We start from the raw sequence: 14,964 nt of genomic DNA, 5'->3' as shown, positions 1-14,964 counted from the left end.
CAGAGAATCCTGACAACCTCGGACCGGGTCGGGTTGGGGCTCCACCTCCTCGGGCCGGGCCGGACACGGGCTCAGATTTTAGGCCCGTGCAGGGCTCTAGTTCGAGCACCTGCCCTGGTCTAACTGCATCCATGTTCTGACCAGGAGAACATCTCACCCTGGTGGGGAAACAGTAGTGTTAGAGACAGCAGATGTCTACACACATACACACACACACACACACCTACACACACACACACACCTACACACACCTACACACACCTACACACACCTACACACACACACACACACCTACACACACCTACACACACACACACACACACCTACACACACCTACACACACACACACACACCTACACACACACACACACACACCTACACACACCTACACACACACACACACACACCTACACACACACACACACACACACCTACACACACACACACACACCTACACACACCTACACACACACACACACACCTACACACACCTACACACACACACACACACACTCCTACACACACACACCTACACACACACACACACACACACACACACACACACACCTACACACACACACACACACACCTACACACACACACACACACACACACACACACACACACACACACCTACACACACACACACACACCTACACACACCTACACACACACACACACCTACACACACCTACACACACACACACACACACACACACACACACCTACACACACCTACACACACCTACACACACACACACACCTACACACACCTACACACACACACCTACACACACCTACACACACACACACACACACCTACACACACACACACACACACACACACACACACACACACACACACACCTACACACACACACACACACCTACACACACCTACACACACACACACACCTACACACACCTACACACACACACACACACACACACACACACACACACCTACACACACCTACACACACCTACACACACACACACACCTACACACACCTACACACACACACCTACACACACCTACACACACCTACACACACACACCTACACACACACACACACACACACACACACACACACACACACACACACACACACACACACACACACACCTACACACACCTACACACACACACACACACACACACACACACACACACACACACACACACCTACACACACCTACACACACATACACACACACACACACACCTACACACACCTACACACACACACCTACACACACCTACACACACCTACACACACACACCTACACACACCTACACACACACACACACACACACACACCTACACACACACACACACACACACCTACACACACACACCTACACACACACACCTACACACACCTACACACACACACCTACACACACACACACACACACACACACACACACACACACCTACACACACACACCTACACACACCTACACACCTACACACACACACACACACACACCTACACACACACACACACACCTACACACACACACCTACACACACACACACACACCTACACACACACACACACACACACACACACCTACACACACACACCTACACACACCTACACACACACACCTACACACACACATATACACATATACCGTCTCTCTCTCTCTCTGAACCTCATGTGACTGTAATCCAGTGCTGCTCTGCCTCAGTGTGGAGATTTCTCCTGTTTTATGGACATTTTACTGTTTGTGTCCTTTTTTATAGGAAACATCCTTTAACGTGACTTGTGACCTGACGCTGCATCAAACTTGCTCGTTTCATTAAGAGAAGATTTGATGAATGTTGTTAAAAAGAGCAGGTTCTTGTGCCTGGATCATGTGATCATCTGGTCTGTTGGCTTTCAGGATGTGAGCAAGCACATGTCGCTGCCCATGGACATCCGCCTGCCTCCAGAGTTCCTGAAGAAGCTGCAGCAGGACAGTGACAACTCATCCTTCTGCAAACCTGTCAGCCGCATGTCCAGACGCGCTTCACTAGTCAGTGCTCATCTTTTTACCAAATAAACCTCCTTCCTGTCTCAGGGGAAAGATAGTGTCACCCTTTGTTGTTCTTTTGTTGGTGTCGCTCTGATCCAGCGTGTGACTGATGACTCCAACAGAAGTCGCCATGGTTACTTTTTAGGATGTTATGCAAGCATCTCAGTGTGTAAGGTGTAATCACAGTGGAGGAGCTCAACAATGTGAAAAATGCCTCTCTTCTCTCTAGTCTGACATCGGATTTGGGAAACTGGAGACGTACGTGAAGCTTGGAAAACTAGGTGAGGTATGTGACTGCCAGTCGCTCATACCTTTGATCAGGGTCATCACAGGGTCGTCGGCGCCAGCTAATACCCAATCCACAGAGGAGCTACACTCCCCGACTGAAACTAAAACAAACCTCATCAGTTAGAAACAAGGTGGATTCATCTGAACACGTTTAATCGAGTCATCATTAACCGGATACAACCGACTGCTAGTCTCCCCTCACAGGAGACGTGTAGTCAGCTTAATTCAGTGTTTCTGAATGGCATGGTCTCAGAGACCAGCAGGCTGTCAAACCTCGATCGCTGGTTTGATTTTGTATGAGAGGGGCTCCAGTTTTGTAATTCAGTCCATCCATTTGTTTCATCTGAATGCCCAGAAGGGTTACTTAGACAAAGAAAGTAGTCCACGTGTCACTTTATCCTGGAACAGGAGCACATTACCTGGAGGTGTTCTCAGGAGAGGTGACACATCATCACCCTGGTGTAGTCTGGGTCATTCAGCAGGCTCTCACCAACAGTGTTGGCCAAGTTAGTTCAAAACTGTAATGCATTACTTATTACTTGTTACCCTCATTTTAAAGTAATTCATTACATTACAATATTACTGATTTTAAAATGTAAGGCATTACACTACTTTTGCATTACTTTAAGTAACTTTCACCAAAACAACTTCAGTATGAATCTGGTCATGTGACGCTCAGTGAGCTCATGACATATATGTGGAAGGTGATGTGGTGTCTGAGCTAGGGTTGCTGTTATAAACAGTCAGATATAATAACAGTGCTTTAAAATGATTGTTTATTAAATAAAAACAACAACAATCTGTACTCTCAGCACGCTGCCATCTTATATTACCTGAGCAGGGAGTGAGGTGGTGGGGGCTACAAGCCTATATTTGCCTTGGTCCCCAAATGCCTTGATACGGCCCTGGATGTGGGACTGACTTCTGGGGTGATCTGATTCTATCACATGTATAAATATTAAATGCTTATATATTATTGCTTTTCACTGGTAAACATGTGTATTGGGGATAAATCTACCTACTTTTTTATTTTCAAGCACTTTGTTTTGTTTTCTTGGTTTTGAATAACTTCCGGCCCTTTCTCTCTCTAACCTTCCTGCATGCTGCATGTTTTCTCCGTCTTCCAGAAAAACGGTTTCCTAGATTTCCTACTTTCTAACTAATCAGCCAAAGGGATCTACGGAAGACAAAAATAAATAAATACATAAATAAAGCTTTGCGCTGCGCTCCAGCAGCAATGAGTTGAAATCACCGACGCACAGATTATGAATCAGCTGAAAAGTACAGGAAGTCCCAGAGAATAAGGGCTGATATAAACGATCACAAACGAATGACTTGGTTTTGGTGGAGCGGTTTTGTGAATACAACAGCGGCCGCGCAGGACGCAGCTGGAGTATTTGAGCCGTCACCGCTGCGTCCTCTCTGCTCATAGAATGCCCGCAAAGCTGAGTCCATAAATGACGTCATATATGTGGATACTGGATCTTTTTTCAGGCTTCCCACTATTAGAATTTTTAGGACACCCACATCTTGATTCTGGGTTTAAAAATGCGTTGTAATTACCGCGTTACTGACAACTGTACCGAGTAAATATTACCATTTTCTTTCCCTGTAATGCCTTACATTACCACATTACAGCAAAAAGCAATGCATTACAGTAATTAATTACTTTTGTACCGCGTTACTCCCAACACTGCCCATCAGTCTCACGAGACTTCAAAGCGACACAGATGTGTGATCCACCTTCTCTGGTTTGTTCCCATCCATCGGGTATTTCTAGAACTTCTAACTCAAACGATGATGATCCATCCAGTTTGACTTTATCCACAGATCCCACCCCCCCACCCCCCCACCCCCACCCCAAACAATAAGTCCCCACCTGGATTAAACTAAGCAAATAGGTAGGAGCCTCCTGTTGGGTGATTGTGTTCCAGCTGCAACACGTTGTTTAACCCTAACTGGTCCAGACCTTAACCCCAGTGAGGACGTGCTGGAGAAGGCTTTGTGCAGCGGTCAGGCTTGGTGGAACATTAATGCAACAATGGATGGAAACAAATCTGGTGGCACTGCAGAAGCTTATCGAAACAACGCCACAGTGAAAGAATGCTGTAGCCGCCAAAGAGAAGTCAGTGTGTGAGCTTTTTTACTGGTGGCCCGTCCTACTTGGCTGAGCGGTGTGTTTTAACTCCACCAGCCTTCCCTTCACCTACCTGTCATGTGTGTTTACTTCACCGCGATTTCATCAGATATGCTGTTTAAAGACAAGTCTGCTTCTGTGTGGTTTTAGGGGACGTATGCTACCGTGTTTAAAGGACGAAGCAAACTAACAGAGAACCTGGTGGCGCTGAAGGAGATCCGCCTGGAACATGAGGAGGGGGCACCGTGCACAGCCATCAGAGAGGGTAGAGAAACTCACACCCAAGCATGTGTTCATGTCATGAAGGAGGGTAAACAAGAAAACTCAGCTTGGTGTTTCTTAAAGTCAGAGGGTCACCATGGTAACCACAAGTTCAAGCAAATGATTGCATGCCTTGAAAGCGTTTTAGGCAGCCTGGCTGAGATTGAGCGGCCATCTGCCACGGCTGACTGAGAGGACCGAGCCGACACACCAAATAAAGAGTAAAAACAGGTGAACTAGTAGTGTAGGGAATATCTGGAATGCTGTGAATACCTGTGCTGCTAAAATAACCCAACAAGTAGCAGCACCTCTATGTTAAAGAAAGGAAGGGTTCATACCAGGAGAATGGCCGTTGTAGCTTCTTCTGAGGAGAAAACTCTAAAGTTAACGCTGAAACAGCAGGAAGTCCACATCAGTCTGACGTCCTCATGACATGCTGATGTGTTTGTTAATGCACGCTATGAACGAAAACCAGGCAGTGGAAAACAGGCCTGGCCTTGAAACTAGTGTTCTACAAATGTTCTAGTGTTCATGGTTCTGATGCAGATGTTACAACGCCTCTGGGCTCAGTGCACATAACAAAGTCTCGATTCTGGTAAATGCACTGTAAACTTCTATTATTACAGGAAGTAATCCATGCTCTGACAATGAGAGCAGATGAAATCTTTTTTAGGATTGTGCCTGGGCCCTCAACACCAGCTCTGAAACTTTACAGGTACTCATCTGAGATCCATAAGTTCTTTGCTTTGTCCCTTTTGTGTCCATGAGCAGTTTCTCTTCTGAAGAACCTTAAACATGCCAACATCGTCACTCTGCACGACATCATCCACACCGACCGCTGCCTCACGCTGGTGTTTGAGTATCTGGTGAGTGCACCTGCGGTTCAACGTGTGCATGGTTTCTAAACATCCGTTACTCAGAAGGATCATTCAAGAAGGAACACACGCTTGTTTTGTCCTACAGGACAGTGACCTTAAACATTACTTGGACAACTGTGGAAACCTCATGAGCATGCATAACGTCAAGGTGAGTCTTGTAAATGTGTCTTGCAGCTAGCAAAGAACAATTACAAGTAAAAGACAAACACCAATAAAACCAGCAGTCACGTCTTATCCATTGTGATGTGGTGGCACGCACACCACATCCCTAGATTACCACAGTCGGTCACAGTTACATTCTCAGTTTGTAATGTTTACCTGCCAGTGGTGGGCTCTTCCTGGGTTTAAGAAGACACGGGAGACGTGCCAGGTGTCCAGCACAGCGTGGGGCTTTATTTCACAATCACACAAGTAACGTCTACCACTGGACAGTGAAGTGCCAAGCCTCCCTTCACATCAAGTTGGGACCATCTCAAAACTTTATTGCATAACCAGGAAATGGACCTTACAAACACACAAGGTGAAATTGATTTGGCAGACCACGGCAGCTGATTCTGGCAGCTAAATGTTTTATATTAAATGTTATGCTGACTAGGGATGAGCCGGATACTCGTTTCAGACGAGTAACCGGTACGGATAAAGCATTTTTGACGAATACGAGCATGACACGAGTAAAACTCGTAAATATCTGTAATCGTGCCGAAGGAAAATCCTCATTGGGTAACTGACTGTCTTCATGCTCTGTGATTGGCCAGTCACATAGAGCGCCCGCCCCTCCCTACACACAAAACTCTGCACCGGGAGCTCAGTCCGGTTCCGGTCCATGCACACACACACACACACACACACACACACACACACACACACACACACACACACACACACACACACACACACACACACACACACACACACACACACACACACACACACACACACACACAGTACTCCCTATGTTTTCTTGTTTGCTTCTTTTTAAAGTTACTTCAAAGTTATTTAAAGTTACTTTTTTCATAACGTACGTGGTGCATTTGACAAGACAGAGCTGAAAACGGCTCGTGCTGCGTCAGTCACTGCCTCCGCTCCCGTCGTTCTCCCCCCCCCCCCCCCTCCTCTTCCTCAGGGTCCACTCCCTCTTTCCTGTTCACTCTCTCTCTCTTTACATTTTTTTAATCACAATTGTCTATTTTTTGCTCATTTTAAATATATTTTAATCATTTTCTAAATTCTTTTTTATATTTCACATGTTCTGTTTTTGTAAAGCGCCCCGTGATTTTTATCTTGAGAGGCGCTACAGAAAAGATCCTCTCTCTCTCTCTCTCTCTCTCTCTCTCTCTCTCTCTCTCTCTCTCTCTCTCTCTCTCTCTCTCTTTCTCTCTCTCTCTCTCTCTCTCTCTCTCTCTCTTTTTCTCTCAATTCATGCACTTAAATAATGATGTTCTGATTTTATTGAAAAACTTGTTCTGTGATAGTTCCTTTACTATTGTGATTAAAACAGTTAATCTCAACTCTGAGGCTGTAACCCTGGAGTATGAAGACGATTTGTCATGTACATTTACAAAATGAAATCTGTCAGACAGGTAGGATTTAAACCAGCCTAGCGCTGTTCCTTTGATCCCTACAACATGTTCAAGTCTTTCTAAAAGAACATTGTGATCAACTGTGTCAAAGGCAGCACTGAGATCTAACAAGACTAGAACAGACATAAGATTCTTATCTGAGGCCATGAGAATATCATTTGTAACTCTCACTAATGCAGTTTCAGTGCTGTGATACTCTCTAAAACCAGACTGAAATTCCTCAAACAGAGCATTAGTGTTTAAATGCTGACATACTTGGATGGCCACTATTTTCTCCAGGACTTTGGATAAAAATGGAAGGTTAGATATTGGTCTATAATTCATTGGGTCATCCAGAGAAGGCTTCTTAAGTGAGGGTTTGATTACAGCAACCTTAAAATCTTGTGGTACATACCCATTTACTAAGGATAGATTGATTATATTTAGAATGGGGGCAGTAACCAAAGGAAATGCATTTTTGAATAATTTGGTTGGGATTGGATCCAAAATGCAAGTTGAAGGTTTAGATGAAGCTAATATTTTTGATAACTCTGAAAGCTCAACTGGATCAAAACGGTTCAAGCACAGATGAGGTTCTACAGTCACCTCTGATACTGCCTCACTTACTGAGGAAGAAGAAATCGCATTAGGGAGGATGCTAAAGATTTTGTTTCTAATAGAATTAATTTTACTTGTAAAAAGTCCCATGAAGTCATTGCTGCTGAGGGCTAAGGGAATAGATGGCTCAGAGCTATGATTCTGTGTAAGTTTAGCAACTGTACTGAAAAGAAATTTAGGATTATGCTTATTCTCCTCAATTAATGCTGAAAAATAAGCAGTTCTAGTTTGTCGAAGCTTATTTTTATAAAGCACAAGACTATTTTTCCAGGATAGGTAGGCCTCCTCATGGTACGTAGAGAGCCATGTTCTCTCCAATTTCCTAGAGTTTTGTTTTAAGGCTCGTAAATGAGAGTTAAACCAGGGAGCCAACTTCCTGTCCCTAATTACCTTCTTTTTTAAAGGGGCAACATGATCTAATGCCACACGTAAAGAGGAAGTAACATAATGAACTAAGGCATCAATTTGTGATGGGCTAGAACTGAAAATATTGCCCTCTGCTACATGCCTCTGAGATGCTGAGGACAGTAAAGATGGAACAGTTGATTTAAAAGATGCAACTGCGTTGTCAGATAGAGACCGACTATAGTGAAATTTACTTTCATGTCTCGAGAACTCAGTTATAAAAAACTCAAAGGTTATCAGAAAGTGGTCCGAGAGGACTGGATTATGTGGAAAGATTGTTATTTCCTCACACTCTATGCCATAAGTCAGCACAAGGTCCAATGTATGATGGCAGGAGTGGGTGGAGCTATGTATTCTTTGAGTAAAACCAACTGAGTCTAAGATATTACTAAAGGCTACATTGAGGCTATCATTTTCAACGTCCACATGAATGTTGAAATCCCCCACTATAATGACCTTATCAGTATTTAGCACCAAATCTGATAAAAAATCAGAGATCTGATCCAAAAACTCAGAGTAAGGGCCTGGTGGACAATATAAAACTACAAACAAGAGTGGTTTTACAGTTTTGCAATCTGGATTAGGAAAACTAAGAATAACCCCGGGTTTCCACGGGAGCCGTCAGCAGCACGTTACTGCAGCAGCGCGTCTTGCTCGCGTAAGCTGCTGCTTGGCCCTTCCCACGAGACGCAGAGCAGCAGGGGAGCAGCTGTCACCGACCGAGCACGAAGTCACACGAGTGACTTCAACAGTAAACACAACAACAAGCAGGAGAAAACTACAACATGGTTTGTGTTTTATGTTCTGTCCGTTTTATAATCGCCAATACGGACCTGAAAAACAAAGGAGACCGCTAGCTAGGTGATAACTTCTCACGGGGACGCACAGTTAGTAACCTTTTTTAAAGTAAAGCAACCGGAAGGCAGTACGTTCTTTATTCTGAAAACAGTACAGAAGCTGCAGAGGGGTGGGTTAAACTACGACTCTGCTTCCTGGTCTGGACCCTGGGTTGTCATGGAGGACTAATAAAACTGGCCATGTTCCTAGAAAGAAGAGCTGCACCATCCAAAGAGGGATGGATGCCGTCTCTCCGCATCAGACCAGGTTTTCCCCAAAAAGTTTTCCAATTATCAATGTAGCCCACGTTGTTTTCAGGACACCACCTAGACAACCAGCGGTTGAAGGACAGCATGCGGCTAAACATGTCGTCACTGGTCCGATCAGGCAGGGGGCCAGAGAAAATTACGGAGTCCGACATTGTTTAGGCAAACTTACACACCGAAGCAACATTAATTTTAGTGACCTCCGATTGGCGTAACCGGGTGTCGTTACCGCCAGCGTGAATAACAATCTTACTGTATTTACGCTTATCCTTAGCCAGCAGTTTCAGATAAGATTTAATGTCGCCCGCTCTGGCCCCAGGTAAACATTTAACTATGGTTGCTGGAGTCTCTAATGCCACGTTTCTGACTACGGAGCTGCCAATGATCAGAGTCGGCTTGTCAGTGGGTGCGTCACTGAGCGGAGAAAATCTATTAGAAACGTGGACGGGTTGGTGGTGGCCCACGGGCTGGGTTCTATGCTTCCTGCGTACCGTCACCCAGCCGGCCTGAGGTCCCGGCTGCTCGGGTTCCACTGGAGGACCGCTACGGGGTTGTTCTGAGCTAGTTAGCCCCGCACTAGCTAAGTAACTACGGCTGTTTACAGGTTTTTCAACAGCGCGGAGCCGGGACTCCAATTCCGACACCCTCGCCTCCAAAGCTACAAAAATGCTACATTTATTACACGTACCATTATCACTAAAGGAGGCAGAGGAGTAACTAAACATCTGACACAGAGAGCAAGGAGACGGAGAAGCAGAGACAGAAGTAGCCATAGCCGTGCTGAGGCTAAGCTAACTGGACGAGCAAACTGTTCAACACCAAATAAACTGCGTGCAAACTCAAATGGTTCCCTAAAAGCTAGGTGGAACAACAGAAAATGTGTGTTTTAGCGAGCCCCAAACACCAAACAGCTACACATAGTGCAACACTGAAAACAGGAAACTCCTTACCGCCAGGTGCAGCACATTGTTTACACCTGAACAGTATCAGGATGTTTTAACTCACAGAGGCCTGCAGGTCTTCTGTTTTATGAGCACAGCGCTGAGAATCCTCTTGTTAGAAGCGCTAAACGTTATTTTGCCGCTGCCGTGCGGAGCGGTGGGGAAACACGTTTCAAACACAGAACCGAGTCTGGTTACCGAACCGAGCACAATTCTGATGACGTCACACCGGTGCGCAAAGGTGCTGGTTCCAACCCACAGGAGAGGAGGGAGAGAGGAGGTGAACAGCGAGTGGATCACAGGGACTGAACTGATGTTTTTGAGCAAAACTGCGATAAAATGGCTGTTTGTCCCCCACGGTTTGGACGCGGCGCTCATGCAGGAGTCTCTTTCTGTTCCGACGCTGCGACATGCAATATTTTTAATTTATTAAGCCTACAATTTATTTTTACTCAGTAACGGATATGATTTAAAATGTAGCGAATTACAATTTTTCTAAAAACGTACTCAAATAAAAGTAAAAGTACAGATTTTAAAAACAACTTAAAAAGTATAAATATACAAAAAAAGCTACTCAATTACAGTAACGCGAGTAAATGTAATTCATTACTTTCCACCTCTGTTAAGGACAAAGTGTAAAAAGTAAGCAGTCTGAGCAATTATAAGCCAATTGCATTAGCCAGTATTTTATCTAAAGTTAAAATCACACTTGCCAGGATTAGTGCATATACTATTCCCCACTGGGAGCGTCTGGGCTGCAGAACGGCTTCCTCGCTGTGCTCCTTGCTGAACTCGCAAGATCACTAAATCCCTCGAGACTTCAAAGGTCATGTGGTTTGTTTATGCCATCCGCTGTTAAACCAAAAAGAAGGAATCACGTTCGATGTCACTGTCTGATGTTATGTTTGATGTTGTTCCTTTAAAGACGGCCGTACACTGTGTGACTTTATCACATTTTTGAGACGATTTTCCACTCGTGCGAGAATCTACGACATCGGGGCGAGTTTAGCGCCGAGCGGTCGTGTAGTGTACAGGGGGTTACGAGAGGCGATTAACACCACGTGACCAGCTACCGATCAGCAATCGTGAGCTCGCACGGACTTCTGGCGTGTTTAATATTTCACTCGTCCCTCGTGAGGGTATCGCACTGTTGAAGCGGCGCAGCGAGCAGCTGCGACCCAAAAAGTATCAGGACCGCTCACGGCGCATGTGCAATCCTGCATCAACACCGGTCGCTCGCTATTTCCCTAATAACACACGCTGTTCGTCTTTGTTTCTACACGTTTTTTTACTCACAAAGATTGTCAATAAAGCGTGTTTGTCGTGTTCATGTCAAATTAAACTGATCACAAAACACAGATTTACTTTCTTTATTTGGTTTTCCTCATCCAACCCCCATAAATCCCTGTGTGTCCTCCTGCAGCGCTCCCGAAGGACAACAGGCAAAACAAAAAAGTCTGACGTGTTGAGTAAAAACTGCTATTTTTAGCACATTTTTAGGGCCGACGTGTTGCTAGCAGACGTACAGTGTGAGCGCCTGGCTCGTGAGATCTGCCCTGCGAGGAAGTCGTACAGTTTGAGCTGAAACTGAGTGCTACGAGTGGAAAAGTCGCCAGAGTCCGCCCGGCTTTAGTGTGCCAGGAGTAAAGCCATGAAAGAAACACCGTTGCACTTCTCCAACAAACAGAAGATAAACCGTTTGCTCACACACATTGATGTAATCTGCATAGATATGAAATAGCATACTTGTAATGGTCTTTTACTTTGAAAATGTGTGTGATTTCCTGTCCTATGCTAACTGTGGAAATTAACCTGTCCCAGAAGCAGCATGCGGCAAAAATAGAACCTGATCCGATCTTTATGGCTCAGCTGCTCTGAAACAGCCCCTATAATGGGTTCTGCTGAAGCAGTGGCATTCCGTTGCTGTTTCACGCCGCTGAGACTTCCAGTGTGAAGTAGGGCTGGCATAGCTCAAACTTCATTTCTACTGCAGTTGTTTTTATCCTTATTAAAATTTCTATATTAACAACATAGCTGGTGATGTCTTCATTTGCAATTTTTGACTCATAAGAATATATTTAATAGTAGGAAAAATGAAAATATTGCTTTTTTAAATAGATATTATTGATTAAATGTTAAAACAGCTTGGCACACACCCGCTCTTTCCCTGCCTGTCCTGCTTTGACTCATTTCCTCACCTTTCTGAAGTGCTGTTTATTATTCTTTCACATAAAAATAATGTCAGACTTTCTTTGCTAGGTAAATAATTACTTTTACAATGGGGTAACTGAGTTACTGAATGAATTACTTTTTGGTAAGTCATCAGATCCATCCTGGACCATGAGTCACACCTCCTGCAGGATGCCTTGTCTGCTCTGGAGAGCAGCTTCAGCAACAGACCGGTCCACCCTCGCTGTACGAAGGAGAGACACCGCAGATCTCTCCTCCCTGCTGCTGTTAGACTCTATAATAGTTACTGCTAATAGAAGCCATGCATCTGTAACCTTCCACTGCAAATACCATCCTTTCAAAACATATGCAGTATAACTACTACTCTCATTACCATGTGCAATAATTATCTTAACTTACTATTACTATGTGCTCTTGTGTGATATCTTGTGTGTTACTGCAGCCATTCTGCTGTAACTGAGCCATTGCAATATTGTAATTTCCCCACCGAGGGTCTAATAAAGGTATTCTTATTCTTATTCTTATTTGTAACTTTAACTAATTACTTTTCTAATGTAAGATGCTCAACACTGGTACCCACCAATATCTGCAGACCCCATCACATTAATGTAATAGTTGTCACAGTACAACACTTAAGGGAACAATTTGAAGAAAAAAGAATAACCACAGAGGTACATGCATGCACACATAGGCAGTAGTCTAGTATTGAACCTTCGACCATTAAAAACCAATAAAAGAGGAAAAAACTTGGGTTCCAACACTTGGCAGCATACTACAAGAGACACGGACATGCTATGTAAATTAGATTAAATTAGTGTGTGTGTGTGTGTGTGTGTGCGTGCGTGCGTGTGTGTGTGTGTGTGTGCGTGCGTGTGTGTGTGCGTGTGTGTGTGTGCGCGCGTGCGTGTGTGTGCGCGTGTGTGTGTGCGTGCGTGCGTGTGTGTGTGTGTGTGTGTGTGTGTGTGTGTGTGTGTGTGTGTGTGTGTGTGTGTAAATTTTTGCCATTTGCGAGCGCCTCGGAGTGGGATGGGGGTTGCAGGTTTCACTCAGACAGCCTGACACTACTGTGCCTCATTCAACCACATTATGGTAACGCGCCACGTTACCTGCCCAGTAACGGTAACGGTGTTGCAACAAAGGGAAAAGTAATAAATTACATTACTCTGTTACATCCACCAGAAATGAGAGAAAAATGGAGAGCTGTGGTGTATCAGAGTAAGAACTGCAGACGATAACCTCACGTGGAAATGTGATAAACACAAACCCTGAATATTTAAAAAATCTGTATTTGTTCATGATTTTGTTTTCATGTTTGTTGCCCACAGATTTTTATGTTCCAGCTGTTGCGTGGTCTGTCCTACTGTCACAAAAGAAAAATCCTCCACAGAGACCTGAAGCCTCAGAATCTTCTTATCAATGACAAGGGGGAGCTTAAACTGGCTGATTTTGGTAAGTAGGAAAGATGTCTGCAGTGTTCTTAGGCGTGCACGTGAGTGTGGTTTAAAGACAGACACTTGGAATAAACCAGCATGTCCCTAACCATGAAAGGTTCCTTTATTTTATCACCCCAGGAAGGTCTTCTTCCCTGATTGCTTTAGCAGCCTTACTCCTTGTATCCTAGCAACCGTATCCCTCTGGCTTATATTCTCAGTTTTGTAAAGGAGGCTGATAAACCCACCAGCGTCCTTGATTATTTTTAATAGCTTTATCTAAACACAGCCGACGAGTTTTCTACTCTTTCATCTTTAACAAACTTTACATTGATACTTGTTAGATATAACATCTAACGTTGATCACTATTCACAACACTTTGATGTACTTTGTAATCAGGTCCTGGACGTGGTTGCCCCTCTCAAACTTTGCAAGTCTAGGCCTAGGAGGGAGCCATGGCTCTCTGATGTCACACAGGCTTGTAGGCGGGCGTGTAGATCCTCTGAGAGAAAGTGGAAAAAGGATGGTCTACAGGTCTCGCGTGAGTTGTTCAGAGCATCTCTGGTTGCTTATCAGGATGCAGTGAGGGCTGCTAGAATGGCCTATTTTGCAGACATCATTGAAACAAACTCCAAAAATCCCAAGATTCTCTACAAAACACTAAACTCTGTTCTGGTGTATCAGGAGCCTAGCTCCATGTCTCCTACAGCTGCTGGAAACTCTGAAGCTTTTCACAAATTCTTTGTTGATAAAGTATCAGGCATTAGAGCAGCTAACTGTTGACCCAGTTCCAGTTCCTCCTCTCTTACCCATGGTGTCCCACAAGGTTCTGTGCTGGGGCCTCTACTCTTCCTCCTCTATCTGCTTCTTCTTCAGCACATCCTGAGCTCCTTCAAAGGAATCTCCTACCATCTTTATGCAGATGACATCCAACTGTACATCTCCTTTAAGCCCCATGAGATGTCTAAGCTGCAGCTGTTACACACCTGCTAAGACTCTATCAAAACCTGGATGGTGGGAGCTTTCTTCAGCTGAATGAAGATAAGACTGAGATCCTCATCTGTGCCCCAGACAAGCTGGTTCCCAAAGTCAGAGACTCTCTTGGTCAGCTTGCTTCCCACACCAA

The 14,964-nt window shown here is 44.6% G+C and overlaps 1 protein-coding gene across 4 annotated transcripts in view; it reads left to right on the top strand.

Annotated features, from left to right (window-relative positions):
• Positions 1–14,964, top strand: part of cdk18 (cyclin dependent kinase 18) — a 133,155-nt gene that overhangs the window by 56,573 nt on the left and 61,618 nt on the right. For 3 of the 4 annotated variants that reach the window (XM_070549081.1, XM_070549080.1, XM_070549078.1), the window contains 6 exons: positions 1,896–2,027; positions 2,257–2,313; positions 4,603–4,717; positions 5,485–5,579; positions 5,677–5,739; positions 13,733–13,856. In XM_070549081.1, coding sequence (XP_070405182.1) covers positions 1,896–2,027; positions 2,257–2,313; positions 4,603–4,717; positions 5,485–5,579; positions 5,677–5,739; positions 13,733–13,856 — 586 coding nt within the window. The remainder of the gene's footprint in view (positions 1–1,895; positions 2,028–2,256; positions 2,314–4,602; positions 4,718–5,484; positions 5,580–5,676; positions 5,740–13,732; positions 13,857–14,964) is intronic. The other variant, XM_070549082.1, reaches the window with a different exon arrangement.

This window comes from Nothobranchius furzeri, chromosome 3 (genome assembly GCF_043380555.1).
Source record: "Nothobranchius furzeri strain GRZ-AD chromosome 3, NfurGRZ-RIMD1, whole genome shotgun sequence".
Lineage (NCBI taxonomy): Eukaryota > Metazoa > Chordata > Actinopteri > Cyprinodontiformes > Nothobranchiidae > Nothobranchius > Nothobranchius furzeri.
Note: the sequence above shows the minus strand (reverse complement) of the source record. Positions and strands in the feature narration are given on the sequence as shown.